Genomic DNA, 19,170 nt, shown 5'->3' on the forward strand with positions numbered 1-19,170 from the left:
AGTATTCCCAGTTCCACACCCTGGTTTTCCAGTGGAACTACTGTCCAGGTGGTAAAAATCTCTTGTCTCTGAAATCATTAGATTCCTGTGCGCCACCTAGTCAGAGTCTCTCTGAGTTGGTGACAGAGATTCCCGACTCTTCGGTCCGGGAAGTTGTTCCTTCCTTCCAGTGGTCGGTGTTTACGACGAATGCCAGCTCACGGGTTGTGAACCTGGAGGTTCACAAAACTGGGGGGTCCAGTCGGCCCTGAGTCGCTGGACTTGCGTGGACCTATGACCACACCTCCTTGAATGTGTCTGGTCTCGGTAGCTACCCAGGGTCGGGCCTGGCTAGTGCCTGGTGGAAGACCGCCTGGGAATACCAGGTGCTGTCTACTGTTCATTGTCCTACTATTTTAGGCGATCAGGCTATGCTTCTCCTTGTGGTCGACCAATCTGGTTTCAGCCGGACAACGCCACGGCCGTGGCTTCAGTCTACCATCAGGTATGCCGGCAGGCAGACTACTGGAGTCGCCAGATGCTGGACCAGGGCGACTGGTCTTTGTGCTTGGGGTGTTTCGGCTCCCTTGCAGGAGGTGAGCCTCACATGGCATGGATCTCCTGGCAGCTTGTCTCCGCCGCAATGGTGTCAGTTAGTGGCCAGGTCTAGTGATCTTGTACAGACGCGTCAGTCGCGCTGGTGGCCCTGTGGGGTCTGTATCGGTGATTTTTTGCCATTCCTCCATGGTAGTTGCTTCCTCGGCCGCTCCACAGAGTGGATGCTGAGGAGATCCCGATGATTCTAATCGCTCCAGATTACTCTCGGCGTCCTTGGTACGCTGATATCGGGCGCCTGGTAGCGGAGGCACCCTGGCGATTGCCAGGGCAGGAGGTTCCTGTCTCAAGGTCCCATACTTCCTCCTGTTGTACAGTCACTGACTTGCTTAACATGGTTATTGGAAGCCAGACTTTAGGTGACCAGGGTCTGTCTGACTCGGTCATCTCAACAGGGCACCGTAGTCTTCTTCCGGAGGATCTACCGTCGCACCTCTCTTGGTGCGAAGGGATGGAGTGACGTCCACGGGCGTACTTTCAATGTCCAGGGTCCTGCTGTTTTTAAAGCTTGGATTGGATCTAAAAATTGCTTAAAGCACCGTTTGGGGGCAGATTTCAGCCTTGGCTGTGTTCTTTTAGTGGCCTTTTTGCGGCCCGTTCCCTGGTGGGTCCCCTTTTTTTGTGTGCAAGGGGTTTGTCATATACTTTCCCCTCTTGGCCCATCTCTTCCCCCATGAGTTTTGACTCTGGTGCTCTCGGTTCTTCAGGAACCTTCCTTTTGGAAACATCAGAGAGATTTTCTCTTGACACTATCTCAGAAGGTGGCCCCTTTAGTGGCCTTTACCTCTGTTAGAGGGGTTTCTGAGTTGGCGGTCTTGTCTTGCAAGCCGCCATGCTTGATCCCCCATAAGGATTAGGTGATGGTGCGCCCGCGACCTTCCCTTCTTCCGAAGGAGGTTTCGGCCTTTCATACTTTAGGCGTGGTACGCGCTTTGCGGGTATACCAGCCTACTACGGCTCCATTTCGGAGCTTCTGACTCTCTTTTGTGTCGGTGTCTGGTCCACAAAAGGGCCTGGCGGTCTCGTCGACCACCATTTCTCGGTGGATCGGGCAGGCCGTCATACAGGCCTATGCTCCTAAGGGCGGGCCCCCCTTTCCGGTCACGGCACTTTCGACCAGGGCAATTGGTGCTTCCTGGGTTTTTTTTTTTTTTTTTTCCCGACATCATGCGTCGGTCTCACAGGTGTGCGAGGCGGCGATTTGCTCGTCCGTTCACGCTTTTTCCAGAATTTACATGGTTGCTGTGAGTGCATCTTATGATGTTTTTTTCAGCCGCTAGTTTTTGCCGGCGGCTGTTTAAAGTTGCACCTCCTCCGTTGAGGAGCTCTGCTTGTTTTGGGGTGAAGTTAAAATTGTTTTTACTGATATATTTCCCACCCCTCGTTTTTTGACACTGCTTGGGGACGTCCCACTTGTCAAGATTTAAGGAGCTGTGTCCGTCCATGGACGATAAGAGAAAATAGGATTTTTTGTACTCACCGTAAAATCCTTTTCTCTGAAGTCCATGGACGGACACAGCTCCCACCCCTCCTTTTTAGGTTTGTACTGCTTGTTACGAACTGAGGCTGCAAGCTGCAGTGAGGAGGGTTATGTCTGGAGGGACCGCCCCCTGGGCGGGGCTGTTCAACTCTGTTAATGTAACATGTATTTAACTATTTAACATGTTTCTGCCTAGTCCTCTCCTGTAAACAGGGAACATAACCCACTTGTCAAGATTTAAGGAGCTGTGTCCGTCCATGGACTTCAGAGAAAAGGATTTTACGGTGAGTACAAAAAATCCTATTTTTACCACGAAAAACTGGGAAAACGTATTGACTCGAGTATAAGCCAAGGGTGTCCATCTGCATGCCTCACTGTGTCCATGTGCATGCCTCACTGTGCCTCACTGTGTCCATGTGCATGCCCCACTGTGCCCATGCCCCACTGTGCCCATGCCTCACTGTGCCCATGCCTCACTGTGCCCATGCCTAGACTGACGTTTAACATGGGAGTCTATGGAAGGGTTGCCCCGCTTTAAAAAATCGGTGCTCCCCAGCTGTAGGGCCCCTAAACAACAAACTTTGCACACTTGTAGAGGAGAAATGGGGCTACATGTGTGCCAAGTTCTGGCTCCAGGAGACCTACGACCGGCCAGTACTGGGTCCCCAAAGTCACTGGAGAAATTACCATTTAACATTGGAGTCTATGTAAGGGGTGCCCGGCTTTGAAAAATCGGTGCTCCCCGGCCGTAGATCCCCCGGACAACAAACTTTGCACACTTGTAAAAAGGAAAGAGTGGGGATAGACGTGTGTCAAATTTGGGGGCTGGTAACGGGTCCCCAAAGTCCGGGAGATCAGGCACAAAATGGTCACTCGAGTATAAGCCGAGGGGGGCATTTTCAGCACAAAAAAAATTAGCTTATACTCGAGTATATACGGTAATTAATCATGATAGGTGAAGTGTTTTTCTTCATGCACCCTTTTAATCCCAAACCTTTACAAAATTGTGTTTTTATGTCCTATTTAGGCCTTATTTCCATTGAGGAATTTCGTCAAACGTGGAAACTTTTTAGCTCTCATCTTCATATCAGTATAGATGATGCTACCATTGATGACTTGGCCCACAGCATAGACTACAACAAAGATGGTAGCATTGACTTTAATGAGTTTTTGGAAGCATTCCGTGTGGTTCATAAATTCGAAAGGCAGGATAGCAAGAAAAGATGAAAGCTTTCAATCTGCCTTGTGGGCCATGGTGAAGAAATATCTCACAATCAAGAAGATTGTGGTTGTTCCTCTGAACCTTCAGTCGTGTTCTTCTTGGAGAAAGTCACGGTACCAACTGTCAATGAAATACAGAGTGGCCAGGGGAGAAGCAAAACATTCCTGACAATGGATGAACAGGCAGGGAAGGAGTAAACTTTATGGAATTATATCTGGTTTTATCCATACAGACCAACTAAGTAACGATTCTGATATGTTGATATCATTTGACATGGATAATTGCAAAGGTTCTGTGGCATTTTGGAGATGTTCTGTCTGATAGAAGTACACGATATACAGGAAATTATGTATGAAATGGATATCAGTGATGGCATTCAGATACAACTTATCATTTCTATATACTGTATATATGCAATGCTTTCTTAGAAAAGGTGAAATGTGGTTCTAGCCTAATAATTTTCAACAAATAGTTCACACACATTTTAATAACATTTCTTGAATATAATTTTAAGTAATTTACAGCCTGCTTTCTAAACAAAGCTACAAATGTAATATATGTTACAGCGTATGTCAGAATACCTAAAGAGAGCAGCTTCATCTGACTGAATGCGACTATTTGTTACAGAAATTATCTGTCGGATGGGGGTGATGGGGGTTAGCGGCCTCATATAAAAATAGCAAAGCGCTTCCTGGTATATAAGGGTTACTCCTAGCTGTATTTGTGGAGTGTAAGGCCCCGTACACACGGCCGAGGAACTCGACGTGCCAAACACATCGAGTTCCTCGGCCAGTTCAGCCCTGAAGCCGCCGAGGAGCTCGGCGGGCCGAGAGCTCCTATAGAACAACGAGGAAATAGAGAACATGTTCTCTATGTCCTCGCCGAGGTCCTCGTCGGCTTCCTCGGCGAAATTGTACACACGGCCGGGTTTCTCGGCAGAATTCAGCCAGAAACTCAGTCGGAAGCTGAATTCTGCCAAGGAAACTGGTCGTGTGTACGGGGCCTGAGACTAAAGCCTCGTACACACGGCCGAGGAACTCGACGTGCCAAACACATCGAGTTCCTCGGCCAGTTCAGCACTGAAGCCGCCGAGGAGCTCGGCGGGACGAGAGCTCCCATAGAACAACGAGGAAATAGAGAACATGTTCTCTATTTCCTCGTCGAGCTCCTCGTCGGCTTCCTCGGCCGAAACTGTACACACGACCAGTTTCCTCGGCAGAATTCAGCCAGAAACTCGGTCGGAAGCTGAATTCTGCCGAGGAAACTGGTCGTGTGTACGGGGCCTGAGACAGCCCACACATGATCATTTTTTTTTTTTTCATTTAATCAGCAAAATGACCTAATTCTCCTATCCACGCATTTGTGGTAGATGGGGCAATCCTTACCACTGTGGTGTTGTATACTGACAGTGTTGAGTCTTCCCCGCTGTCAAAATACAATGATCACTGTTGCCAGCTATAGCCAGTGTCACTGATTATTCGGAAAATACCCAATATGCTGGTTTTACACAAGTCGATTAAGTCTATAGATCAACTTTTATACAAGCAGCCTGCATATACATAGATCTAAATTCAGCCAGTCCCTGCTGAACTGACAAATTTAATTCCATGTTTGGCCAGTTTAAGACACCGTTGCTGCTAGTCTCATGAAAGTGGAAGTGCCACTACTGCAGCTCATTGTTGTTCTTTCTGGAGGCTCTGACATTAGGAAGCAAAAGCCTGTCTTTTTAAGATTTATTGTTTGCAGACCTTTAACAGGAAAGGGATAAGGGGCATGGGATCCTTTCAAAATGCTTAGAAAGAGGACACTCTTCTCTTAGTAAGGATAGCACAGTCTAGCGTCACAGCTGGGGACCATGAGATAGCTGCAGAACAGTTAAAGTCTCATAGCTGGAGTCATGAGACAGGTCTCTCGGATTATGTGGTTGTAGAGTCAGTCAGGATCTCCACTCTCAAGTCCTAGACCAGCTACATCCTCAGACTCAATCCCTTGATAGATAAGTACAGCATTCAGTCCAGAGGTTCTTTGGGGTCAAGAAACCCCCTGAAGCTCACAGATCCATCCATTGTGGGGAAAAAAAGTTTTATCCTCAAGACTTCAGGCTATTTATTACCTCCCACACCATCTTCTGGGCACATCTCCCCCAGGGACATAGTAAACATTCATGCCAGTCATTCGAATTTCCCACCATAAGCTCTGGAAGCTTTTCCCAGATGCAGGGGGAAATAATCAAACTTCCAACCTGTGAAACCATGAGCAGACCAAGGCAAATTATAACTGCTCCTCTGATTACAAAGCAAGCCAAAAATGACATTTACCTAACATCCTATACTAGGAGGGTGCTACATCATTAATGGTAAAAGATTAGCTTGCTGGGAGACCACTGGCAATGCTGGTGACCAGTCATATTTATGGATGCTTATGTTTGGGATATTTTTTAAGAAGAATTTCAAATAAAGTAAGTGTAGAGCACAATTAACAAGGAAGAGCACAGTAACTATTTTGGAAACTAATCTGAACACACATTTTCAGGCTTCATTTTTCCTAAATGGTCTTTTTATCAGATCTAAATTCATCTTTAAGTACACCAATTTATTTCATTTGTTCGAAGCTCATCAGAAAGAATAAACTTTATTCCTCTGGCTGTCTTAGATCAGCCTTATCAATCTGAGATTTGTTGCCGTCATGATTAGTGATTAGAGTAAATTCCTCAGTAATGGAATCTACCTTGTCTTATTTGTATTTGATTTATGAAATGTATGGAAATTAGTCAGGTTTTTCTTTAGGGAGGGTTTTGTAACCTCACTAATATGACATTTTGTGTGAACCTACTAGAACATTTACAGTTTCATAACCATTAAACTGTCTATATTAAATGCATGAATGGTACTGCTCTCATTATTATATAGAGTTCATTATGTTTAAGTATATATTTTTTTCCTGGATTTATTGGATAGTAAAGTATCGTGTATGCTTCATTCCATGCCTGCTTTTCTAAAAAAAGCTACAATGTCCTTGACTGTGTCCTATGGTAGAGCTTTTTAGACCTTTTCAGAATTTTACTAATTACAGGTATTTATATTGTGCTTACAATTCAAAGTGTTTTACATACTGTATAGTCAATTCAGTCCCTGGCCTCAAAGAGCTTACAATCTAAGGTCTCTATCACACATGCATACATACTAGAGCCAACTTGGACAGGAACAAGTTAACCAGCATGTCTTTGGACTGCAGGAAGAAGCCCATACACGGGAAGAACTCCACTACCGTACTGCAAACTCCATACATACAGTATCCTGATCAGAATTCAAACCAGGTACCCCAGTATAAGGAAGACGTTTTTAACCACTGTACTGCCCAACTTAGTCTGTCTAAAGTCAACCATAGATGGATCAAATCTCATCCAGTTCAGCAAGGACTGACCAACATACAATCTATCTATGGCTGGCTGGTTTTACTAAAGCCAATCCATCGATCAACTTCAGTACAACCAACCTTTCGGATTTTTTGCATGTGAATACTCCCTACCTACAGGACACAATAGCGCTGCAGGAGGGATTCCCTCATAAACACTGACTTTGTTGATGGGGGAATCAAGCAATTGTCTTACCTTCCACCCGTGTTGAAGCAAATCATAGTAAATGTTTCCCACTAAAATAAATGTTTATCTGCAATAGTCCAGGAGTTATGCTATGTCTGGTTAGTATAGGTTTAAACTATACTTAGCAGGTTTTTACTTTAAATGTTTCTGCTCATAAAAAAACATGTCTAGAATAAAGTTAGAGATTTTTAACCTGAATACTTGTTGGTATATGAACCCATGCCCTTAGGTGTTCTTCAGTTTATTACCAGGCTGTGACTGGTGGGGGAAGGTTACAGCTATTTATCCAGTTATGTAGAACATGCTAGGCAGCTCCACATTTATCCTTGTCAGTTCAAATTCAGACCTGTGATTAAGAAGGAGCAATTTTACTTCAACACAAAAGGTAGCAGCAGCAGGCGACCTGTCTGGTGCTATGAAGTTGTTCTAACTATAATCGGATCTGTTTAGCATAGGACATAGAACTCTTCTCAGCAATGACACATCTATAGCCTATACTGAAAACCACAAGACATCTCTGGTCAACTACAACGATGGATGTCAAATATTCACTGGAGATACCGCACTTCTTTCTGTCTATAAATGTCTTCATGGTGATGTTCAGTAAGTTTTTTTCATTTTTGGTTTGTTCCTTTTGTAACAGGATAAGTGCCTTCTAACAGCTCAGACAAGTGAACCTGTATTACATTGAGACAATATGGACAGTTGAGGGAATTTTGTTTTAAAAAGGACAAAGCTTGTCACTGAGATTTAGATGCTAGTACAAATTTGCTGGGCTGGAGAAATTTTAGTAAGTTTCTAATCACTATGAAATTTCTCAGCCCTACATGTATCCCAAGTGATATTCACCATATGATCAATACAATAGTCACACCTATTAGATCATATGTCATACTTGGTGTATTAAATTGCTTTTTAGAGTCAACAGTGTTTTTTTCCAGATAACCATTACTTTTCAGCCTAAACAAAAATTAAAAGAATGATTTTGCATTGACATTCAGATATTTGTAGAACATTGCTATTGGCAATATTTATTATCTCAATCCTTTCTGCTATTTGTGTGTATTTGTAGCCAATACAATTTAAGGAAACTATGGTAATAAAACATTTTACAAAATTGCACATGCCAATGTATTCAGCTTAGTGTGCAATTATCAAAACTCAATTTTGATGGTCAGGAATAAGTCTCTAATCACTATGAATTGAATTAACAGCTCTACTTGTATCCCAAGTTCAGAAGATAGATAGACAGACAGACAGATAGATCGATCAAATATCATCATGAAAGTATGGAACAGCAATCACTTAAACCGAAAACTATGTTAAAATAATTTTAAGGTAAAAATGACGATCACGACTTAAAACGTGAAAGCACTGTTGTCTCCTTTATGACTATATTTGAATAGGCTATGAATGATACAATACATTAGCTCAGCCCTCAAAATTTCCACTCGCCTACTAGCATTTGGCGAGTGGATTTAAGCTGGGGGCGAGTGATGACAGGGCTGCATGACCAATCTCCCTCCAATCTGTGCCTACACTTAGAGTCCCGATGAGATTGGCGGCCGAAGAGGAAAGGTGCATGCTCGGGAAAAGTAGTCTGGTGAGTCGCGCACAGGCAGAGCAGTACACAGGCGCTTAAGCCATGGGACCTAACAGTATGACCTCTCTGAGCCTGCCCCCCTCCCCCTGACCAATGTAGCTGGAGAGCAGAAAGTAATGAGTGAGGTGGAGGATTGCAAAAATTACCACTCTGGTGCAGCGCTCACTGAAAGTTGCCCTGACATGAGAGCGGCAGCCTTCCAGTTTGTGCAGTTTTCTTCTCCTTGTGCTCTATGTAAGTGGCACTGTGAACAGACTGGTCTCAATGTGTGCTGTGCGGTGTCAGTGTGCGCTGTGCTATGGTGTCAATGGCTGTGCAGTTGTGTGGATCTCAGCGCTGGATTGTACTCCCTTCCGCTGTGCTGCAGCTCCTCTCCTCTCTGCCAGCCTGAATAAAAGGGGGAACATGCAAGCGTGGAGCCGCACACACAGGCTCCTGATGATGAGATGAATGGGAGAGAGAGAGAGAGGATGGAAGGGAGTTGCAGAGGAGACAGCAAGAGAATGGGGAAGAGACCCAGTTCTATTGCCCTGTCCCTCTGGTCTGCCCCCAGTGCCCTGTCCCTCTGGTCTGCCCCCAGTGCCCTGTCCCTCTGGTCTGCCCCCAGTGCCCTGCCCCCAGTGTAACTTGATTCTGCGTAAAACATTGTCATTCCATGAGATAATCTACGAGGGCGTGTTTACGGGTACAATTAAGCGCAGGGCAGTGTATGAATTAGGTGGGGGAACTGGTGGCGAGTAACTCTTGAGGCCTGGCTAGTAGCTCAGGACTTGAAATTTTGAGCCCTGCATTAGCTTATAGAAAGGACTACATAGTACAGAACACACAAGTTATGCCTAGAGAGTGAGGCACATTAAATTATTTCTCTGCATACAGTAGTTGACCAGCTGACCTTGCATCTGACCCAAATGCTGGTCAAAATATATTCCTAATATTAAATACTAAAGATTACCTTAACTCAAAAAACTAAGATTTGATATGTTATAGGGAAAATTTAGAAATGCTAATTGTGCTGAAGGAGTACCCATTAAAAATATACCTTTTGCCCCAAATTCCTTCTAAATATAGCAGTGTGCTTCATGGTATGTGAGTTTTACTAGGTACTTTGTAGCTGTGTACCTGCAGTGTGGGATCTAAAGTACTTCTGCCTCTAACTGCTAATATCAGGAGATCTGGCATAAGTGTTGGCCATGTCAGTACTATGCTGCACATGGTTATTCTTATTGGAGGCCTAACAGGAGGATGCAAAACAATTCCTCCACATAGATTTTCACCTCCACACAAAGACACAGTACAGAGCATAGCATGATAATTCAGTGATGGTGAAAAGATCAGATGCAAGGATCCCACATACAATGCTGGTGACTAGTCATTTGCCCTTTCCTGACATTTTGTGGGCACAGATTACAGAGTTTAATCCCTCTTGAATATGCTGATGGAAACAAATCAGCAATGCTACTGAACATTACGTGTGAAGCCTCGTACACGCAACCGGGCGAAACACATAGTTTTGCTCGTCAAGTTCCTTGTTAGGCTGTCGAGGATCTCGGCGAGCCAAATTTCTCCATTCCCGTCGAGGAAAAAGAAGACATGCTCTCTTCTTTTCCTCGTCGAAAATTGTACACGCGACCGGTTTCCTCTGCAAAAAAAAAATACCAGCAAGTTTCTTGCTGGTTTTTGCCGAGAAACTCGTGTGTGTACGAGGCCTTAGAAGTGTTTTTGTGAATACCTGCATTATGCCACAGACTGGAAAATACGTCTTGGCACAATATCCACGGGGAGCATGTTGAAAGTGACCATGTGCAGCTCTGAGTCTTGGGTTTGAGTTCCATTAGGGTAAGTAGTGCATTAAGGGCCAGATTCACATACAAATGCGTTACGCTGCGGCGGCGTAACGTATCCCATTTACGTTACACCGCCGCAAGTTTACAGCGTAAGTGCTTGATTCACAAAGCACTTACCTGTAAACTTGCGGCAGTGTAGCGTAAATCCGCCCGGCGCAAGCCCGCCTAATTCAAATGGGGCGGGGACCATTTAAATTAGGCGCGTTCCCGTGCCGAACGTACTGCGCATGCTCCGTCCCTAAAATTTCCCGACGTGCATTGCGCTAAATGACGTAGCAAGGACGTCATTGGTTTCGACGTTAACGTAAATGGCGTCCAGCAAAACGACGTGAAATTTAAAAATTCGACGCAGGAACGACTGCCATACTTAACATTGGTTAGACCACCTAGAGGGCATGCTTAGTTTTACGCGACGTATCTCTACGGAAACAACGTAAATTTAGAGCGACGGGCAAAGCGGACATTCGTGAATCGGCGTAACTAGTCATTTGCATATTCTACGCCGACCGCAATGGAATCGCCACCTAGCGGCCGGCCTAGAATTGCAGCCTAAGATCCGACAGTGTAAGTCACTTACACCTGTCGGATCTTAGGGCTATCTATGCGTAACCTGATTCTATGAATCAGGCGCATAGATACGACAATCGTATCTCAGAGATACGACGGTGTATCAGGAGATACGCCGTTGTATCTCTTTTGTGAATCTGGCCCTAAGTTTGTATGTTATCCCTTTGTATGTATGGGCATGACATTGGACTGGGAGCTTCTTAGGTAAGCAAAATTAAATAATCTATGCTCTGTGTACATAAATGCTGAAAAAATATGCATCTATATTTTTGCAGGCCTCTCTGAAGCTCTGTGTCCTGGACTAGGACAGCTACAAAATGGAACAACCTTCTTTCGTTACGGAGGAATATACACCACTTTTACATGTAATCATGGGCTTAGATTACTTGGACATGTCAGTAACAGCTGTATTAGAGGAAAGTGGAGGAAGCCAGTACCTGTTTGTGTAGGTGAGTTACTGTCTTTGAATTCGAGAGCACACAGTGTAAGCTCCATAGCCATCAGTATAAATGAGCTTGTGGTGTAAGCTCCATAGCACAGCCATAAGTATAAGAAAGCACATTGTGTAAGCTCCAAAGCACAGCTTCATGGCACATCCATCATTATAAGAGGACACATGGTGCAAGCAATTATAACACCATCAGTATTAAAGAGCACTCCATAGAACAGCCATCAATATTATGTGTAAGCTCCACAGCACAGCTATCACTAAAGTATATATTAATAGCTACTTGTATCCTTAAAAAATTGATGTACCATTGGAGACAGCAATTTTGCATTACTGCATCGTCTAGATAAACATCATAAATATCAGACACTTTGAAGCCAAAGGTTTTATACAAAGTCCATACCAAGTTTTGGAGTATTTATTCAAATGCCATACAACTATTTACAATAGATCGCAACCATGGTGTATGGTCATAAGGAGCTTTATAGGTGAATGTCCCATCTGCCCCAACTATCAATTCTCTCCCTAGCAGTGTAGCTTTGTCCTGCAGAATATCTCCCCTCTGTAGTACATCTACCCTTGCTACGTGCTGTGTCCCAAAGCTGTATTTTTGATTGTCCCATTTAGCCTCAGAAGGCCTATGAACCCACAGGGGTGTGAAGAAGGAAATCCTGTGGTATAGTTGAAAGTGTGGTTTAGGGACCACCCGCTAGCTGACATCTGCATCAACTAATCAAAAGGCTAAATCTTCAAATATTTGTACCAGCACTTGAGAGATTGTATAACCAGTGCCTGGAGCTCCCCTCAGGAGTCAACTAACCCACTGCAAGCTAACAATGATGTAACACTAAAACCTCTCAAAGTTATCATACTTTTGTGTAGGGGGCAGTGACAGAAATATAGTATAAGGAAAGGTGGCCTAACCAGAAATGTAGAACTGTTATATTAGTGCATTATTTCTCCATTATCTCTCAAATCTAGCAGCAGTTTAGATCATGTTTTTAAGCAAATGCTGCTTTAACTATAGGAAACTGGAACTTGCCTCTAAATCACCTGTTTCTATTGCACCCCTTTTCTTTTCCAGCAAATGGATGCCATTTGCCTACTGGTATTTTACATGGCAGTCTTCAACCCAGTCACAACAATGCGGTCATTACTTTCATATGCAACAAAGGCTACAAGCTATTTGGTTCTTCGTTAATCTATTGCAATGGGAAAAGATGGAACGGCACAATGCCTGTTTGTAGAGGTGAGAGGTCTATGCAAAAGAAACTCAAATAAACTGTCCCTTGAATATAAATACGTCAGTGGTGATCAACTTTCTTGGTATGGTGGGCCTAAGTGTGGCCCTCAATATTGCCAAAGGACCACACATAAAATGCAATGAATATTCAGTGCCAGAGACAGCAGACACAACAGGATATAGTAAAAGACTAATAGCATAATACATGATTGTTAGAGACTGCAGATATAATACAAGAGATGGTCAGAGACTGCAGACATGGTGCAAAAGATGGTAAGAGACTATGGAAAAGATACAGGATATGGTCAGAGACTGCAGATATGATACAGAGGATAGCCAGAGACCATGGACATGATACAATAGATGGTCAGAGACTGTAGACACAGTAAAAGAGATGGTCAGAGACCACAGACATGATACAGGAGACGGCCAGATACTGTGGACATGTCACAGGAGACTGTAAACATGTTAAAGGAGGCAAGTTGCAAATTGGGCACCAGGAATATAGGATGTGGTCTGCGTTTCTACATATGTCATAACTATATATATATAAATATATATATATATATATATATATATATATATATATATATATATATATATATACATATACAGTATCTCACAAAAGTGAGAACACCCCTCACATATTTCTAAATATTTTAACACTGAAGAAATTACACTTTGCTACAATGTAAAGTAGTGAGAGTACAGCCTGTATAACAGTGTAAATTTCCTGTCCCCTCAAAACAACTCAAGACACAGCCATTAATGTCTAAACTGCTGACAACAAAAGTGAGCACACCCCTATGTGAACATGTCCAAATTGGGCCCAAAGTGTCAATAGCCAGAGCATCACACTGGAGTCCTCTTTCACTCCTCCATGACAACATCACTGAGCTGGTGGATGTTAGAGACCTTGCGCTCCTTCACCTTCCGTTTGAGGATGCCCCACAGATGCTCAATAGGGTTTAGGTCTGAAGACATGCTTGGTAAGTCCATCACCTTTTTTTAGCAAGGCAGTGGTCGTCTTGGAGGTGTGTTTAGGGTCGTTATCATGCCCTGCAGCCCAGTCTCTGAAGGGAGGTGAGCATGCTCTGCTTCAGTATGTCACAGTACATGTTGGCATTCATAGTTCCCTCAATTAACTGTAGCTCCCCAGTGCCAGCAGCACTCATACAGCCCCAGACTATGATACTCCCACCACCATGCTTGACTGTAGGTAAAACATACTTGTCTGTGTACTCCTTACCCGGTTGCCACCACACACACACACTTGACACCATCTGAACCAAAGAAAATTATCTTGGTTATCTTGGTCTCATCAGATCAGAGGATATGGTTCCAGTAATCCATGTCCTTAGTCTGCTCCTCTTTTAGCAAACTGTTTGTGGGCTTTCTTGTGCATCATCTTTAGAAGAGGCTTCCTTCTGGGACGACAGCCATGCAGACAAATTTATTGCAGTGTGCTGCGTATGGTTTGAGCAATGACAGGCTGACCCCCACACCCACCCCTTCAACCTCTGCAGCAATGCTGGCAGCACTCATACTTCTATTTCCCAAAAACAACCTCTGGATATGATGCTGAGCACGTGCACTCAACTTCTTTAGTTGACCATGGTGAGGCCTGTTCTGAGTGGAACCTGTCCTGTTAAACCGCTGTATGGTCTTGGCCACCGGGCTGCAGCTCAGTTTCAGGGTCTTGGCAATCTTCTTATAACCTAGGCCATCTTTATGTAGAGCAACAATGCTGTACACTCACTACTTTACAAAGTGTAATTTCTTCAGTGTTGTCACATGAAAAGATACAATAAAATATTTACAAAAATGTGATGGGTGTACTCACTTTTGTGAGATACTGTATATATACAGTATATATTTTAAAAGTAGTTAAATATATAAAACGCTACATCAGAGTTCAACATTAACAGGAAGTAAAGGCAAAACCTAACCAATGCTAAGCCAACTCTCGGCCACATTCTAAGCCTAATTTATCCAGCCCTGTAAAGAAAAAAAATCACTATACTTACCTGTTTGGCAGATGCTCTGTTCCAGTCTCAGACTGAGCTGTCAGTGGAAACTTCAGCATTTGGAGTGCACAGAAGAGGCAATGGAAGAACCATAGTAACTCTAAGGCCTTGTACTCACGGCCAGACATGTCCGATGAAAACGGTCTGCAGACCGTTTCCATCGGACATGTCTGCCCGGGGACTGCCCGGGGACTTCTGTTCGATGGCCGTACACACCATCGAACAGAGGTCCGCGCGTAAACAATACGCGGGGCGTGTCCGCGGTGTCGCCGCGTCGATGACGCGGTGTCGCCGCGACAATGATGCGGCGATGTGGGCGGCCTGCCTTTAAAAGGCTTCCACGCATGCGTCTAAGTCATTCGACGCATGCGAGGGATGGCGGGCGGCAGGACATGTACGGTAGGTCTGTACAGACGACCGTACATGTCCGGGCGGACAGGTTTTAAAGCAAGTCCAGGAAACAGTTGTCCGCTGGAAACCTGTCCGATCCGCCCGAAAATGGTCCGCCTGGGCCTACACACGGCCAAACATGTTTGCTGAAACTGGTCCGCGGACCAGTTTCAGCAGACATGTTTGGTCGTGAGTACGGGGCCTTAGGGTGACGTCCCATCCCAGGCATTTCCCAGCCATTGTTGGCTTTTTCTTGCACACAGCAGCCACCTTCGGAGACCGGACCAGAGTGGCTGAAGAACAGGTAAGTATAGTGATTTTTTTCTTTACAGGACTAGATAGATTAGGCTTAAAATGCATCTGAGAGTAGGTTTACAGTTAGTTAGGTTTTGCCTTTACTTTCACTTTAAGTCTGACATTAAATATGTAGCTTAGATAATGCTTGTGTTATGCTAGAACATCTCTCAAGTCATGGTGTAATCTTATACTTCTGACCACATCTCCAAAATATAATTCTTATTTTGCAACAATTGAATTGACAGTTTTTTTGTAGTCCTTGTCCAATTCAAGCACTCGGCCGGATTCATAGAAATCTAAAAACAGCATCTTACACTTAAACCTACTAAGTTCCTAAAGTGGATACAGACTAGAGTGAAACTATTCCTTCAGTAAATTATCTTTACTGTTGCCTAGGTAAAACATTCAAATGAGCCCTTTATACATGAGGCACACAAAGTCCAAATGAGAGCCGTCGTATCTATGCGGCTGATTCTTAGAATCAGTTACGCATAAATTCGGCTAAGATACGAGCGGCGTAAGTCTCTTACACCGTTGTATCTTAGGGTGCATATTTACGCTGGCCGCTAGGTGGCGCTTCCGTAGATTTCTGCGTCGAATATGCTAATGAGCTAGATACGCCGATTCACGAACGTATGTGCACCCGGCGTAACAAGACACGTCGTTTACGTAAGACATACGCCGGCGTAAAGTTACCCCTCATAAAGCAGGGGTAAGTCATGTTAGGTATGGACGTTGGAACAGCGTCATGTTTTACGTTGTTTGCGTAAGTCGTCTGTGAATGGGGCTGGACGTAAGTTATGTTCACGTCAACTAGGCCTTGAGCGGGCGTAATTTAATTTGAAAATTCAACGTGATACTGAGCATGCGCGCGCATGCGCCGTTCGAAAAAAGCGTCATTTACGTGGGGTCATGATTAGTTTACATAAAACACGCCCCCCTGTTCCTCATTTGATTTAGGCGTGCTTACGCCGGCACATTTAGGTTACGCCGCCGTAACTTTAGACGCAAGTGCTTTGTGAATACAGCACTTGCCTCTCTAAGTTGCGTCAGCGTAGCGTAACTACGATACGCTACGCCCGCCTACATTTACAACGCTGACTGTGAATCTGGCCCAAAATGTTTATTTTATTTATTTTTCTGTAGCTAATCACTTAATTGCTTCTGCTGTTTTAGATTCTGACATGATGAGTTCAAGTCAAAGAGAAACAATTGCACAAATGAGCAGCTCAGTGATCATGAGGCACTTATCACTTTCAGGAAAGTCATCAGAGGATCTTCACAGAATCTTTTATAACACTACACAAAATGAACCTGATAACTATCACAGTAATAAAAGTTCGAGAAGTGACTCCACAACCATAATTAGGATTAAGTATATACAGGACAAAAATAGTTCCTACCAACACAAAGAACCGTTGACGTTTTGGGAAAATCAACGTTCACTACATCTGACACCTGGAGACAAACTAAAGTCAACAAATAAAACCAGTTTTGGAGAACGCTACTCTTCAGTATTTTCATCTATACTAGAGTCACATACAGAATCGCCAAAGATAAATGTCACCAACTGGTATAACTTATCAAACGTGGTACAAACTGAAAAACTAACAACAAAATGGACAGAAGATAAAACAAAAATTGTAACCATCCCATTTCAAACAAGATTAAATAATTACACATTAAGATCTTTAGTTCCCAAGGAGCATTATCCAAATTCTGAAAATTATGTATCGTCTAGGAATCTTTTTACAAGCTTACGTATTGGTCCCTTATCCCACCTGAGAACAACACCATCCATGGTAGAAGGAACAACTAGATGGACACAGCCTGAGGAGGTCTTTACCAATATTAATCACACACTTCAGTCACATTCAGTAAGAATCCAGTCTTCCATTTTACATTTACTAAGTTCACTTGCTGGAACAGTTATACCAGAAGCCACCACAAATAAATCTTCTATGTTAAGGTCAACATATGGGTCACCAAAACATGTCCCCACCAGTGCAAATCTAAAATACATTATGACCCATTCTGAATATGCCAACATTGAGGAGAAACCAACTGCTACTATCCCATCGATAATTCTAACAAGTATTACAGCATCAGTCATCAATTATACTCAAAAGTTACCTGTATCTTTTCACCAACAACTAACACAAGGTTCCATTTCTCAGACTAACAGCACCACACATGATAAACAGTATAAATACAATGAAGCTGTTAATGAAGTTACTGCTAAGCTGCCAACACGTAGATTTAAAACAACAACCATACAAAGCTTGCTTTTAGCAAAAAAGCCCAGCAAAACCATTCATGGATTTGAGGAGATAACTGTAACCACGCCTAGAGTCACATCTTCCACACGTATTCCACAAACAACGAAAGCCAACAGAAATCAATTTCACCATGGTGCTCTCAAGAATACTTTGAAAAGAAGAGTGCGGTGCTTTTATCCTCCGGTACCAATCTATGGAACATTCCGGTTTCTTACTTTGAAGGATCCTCTCCCAAACCAGTATCAATACTACATTCAATACTACTGTTATCCAGGATATACTATGACCCAAGGTGATGTGTATAGCTACTGCATGGAGAATGGAATTTGGAGTGGAGCTACACCAATCTGTGAAGAATTTTAGAGAATATATATATATATATATATATATATATATAATATAATAATTTATATATATGTAATTATTACTAACATATGCATTTTTTTTTTTACAATTGTATAACGCAATAGTCCATTGTAGAATATTTAGTAAAACATGACAGTAAGTAACATGAAATTTTGGTTGTTATATATTATTTGTGTCTACGCTCATTTCTCAACAGCTGCACTATATTGTCAAAAGGAAGATTGTCCTTCTCCTTGGCCTTCTTGTCCAACATCAGTGTCTGACCTCACAAATGCGCTTCTGGAAGAATGGTCAAACATTCCCATAGACGCACTACTAAACCTTGTGGATAGTCTTCCCAGAAGAGTTGAAGCTGTTATAGCTGCAAAGGGTGGGCCAGCTCAATATCAATAAGACTGAGATGCCATTAAAGTTCATGTGCGTGTAAAGGCAGGCATCCCAATACTTTTGACAACATAGTGTATCTATGAAAGTAACCATGGTTGTCACATAGGCCTGACTTGAAACACGTGTGCCTTTGTTCATCCCTATTAATTGATGGGACATGGTGGAATATAGTGACATCATGGTAGATCGCTCTAAGTGACAAGGATACTTTTTTTCTGACATAATCCACAGGTTTGTGCTGTACTTGATAAAATTGTTCTTTGTCCTTGGCGGGGGCCTACAGCCTACGCATGTATTTGCAAATGTGTGCAACTAAACCCCTGTTCTTAACGCATATTGTTAGAAAGGTAATTTTGGTTGGTCGCTAGCTGGTTGTCAAGTTTGAGCTTGGAAATGTTTTTGTTTTGACACATGTTGCCATTCCAGTGCTCCTTGCTACAAAGACCAGTCATAGAAGGGGGCAGTGGCCACTTTTTTTGTACCTGAATATATTGGTCAGGCAACGCACTGATGCCCTTGCTGCCATAGTGCTGGGTGTTCAGTGTGACCCTGTACGTTTAAGGAGGGGTGGCTCCTTCCAGGCTCACCAGTCCCCCCTATCCATTATAAATGCATGTGCTTCCAAGATGGAGACTTTCAGTAGTTAGGGACGGCAGGAAACACGGTGCCTTGGCGGGGCCTGCAGCTTACGCATGTATTTGCAAATGTGTGCAACTAAACCCCTGTCCTTAACGCATATTGTTAGACAGGTAATTTCGGTTGGTCGCTGGCTGGTTGGTAAGTTTGAGCTTGGAAGTCCCTTTATATTTGTTTAAAATTGTT

General features: G+C 43.4%; 2 protein-coding genes across 2 annotated transcripts in view; both read left to right on the forward strand.

The window, feature by feature from the left end:
* PPEF1 (protein phosphatase with EF-hand domain 1) overlaps positions 1-3,493 on the forward strand; it is a 95,301-nt gene extending 91,808 nt beyond the window's left edge. The window contains 1 exon segment of the mRNA XM_040339429.1: positions 3,102-3,493. Coding sequence (XP_040195363.1) covers positions 3,102-3,493 — 392 coding nt within the window.
* A 3,426-nt stretch (positions 3,494-6,919) lies between these two features.
* Positions 6,920-17,965, forward strand: LOC120927501. The gene is made up of 4 exons (XM_040338215.1): positions 6,920-7,500; positions 11,187-11,360; positions 12,444-12,608; positions 16,493-17,965. The coding sequence occupies exons 1-4, from the start codon at positions 7,431-7,433 to the stop codon at positions 17,956-17,958; spliced, it is 1,875 nt and encodes a 624-aa protein (XP_040194149.1). The 5' UTR covers positions 6,920-7,430; the 3' UTR covers positions 17,959-17,965.
* The last annotated feature ends 1,205 nt before the right edge of the window (positions 17,966-19,170 follow it).

The sequence above is a fragment of the Rana temporaria genome, chromosome 2, assembly GCF_905171775.1.
Source record: "Rana temporaria chromosome 2, aRanTem1.1, whole genome shotgun sequence".
Classification (NCBI taxonomy): Eukaryota; Metazoa; Chordata; class Amphibia; order Anura; family Ranidae; genus Rana; species Rana temporaria.

What these genes read in the sequence shown, in the direction of transcription:
- LOC120927501 (XM_040338215.1), top strand. Translation starts at nt 7,431, where the DNA reads ATGGATGTCAAATATTCACTGGAGATACCGCACTTCTTTCTGTCTATA. An exon ending in TGTCTTCATGGTGATGTTCA is followed by an intron (nt 7,501 to 11,186) that starts GTAAGTTTTTTT and finishes ATATTTTTGCAG; the next exon opens with GCCTCTCTGAAGCTCTGTGT. An exon ending in CACAATGCCTGTTTGTAGAG is followed by an intron (nt 12,609 to 16,492) that starts GTGAGAGGTCTA and finishes CTGCTGTTTTAG; the next exon opens with ATTCTGACATGATGAGTTCA.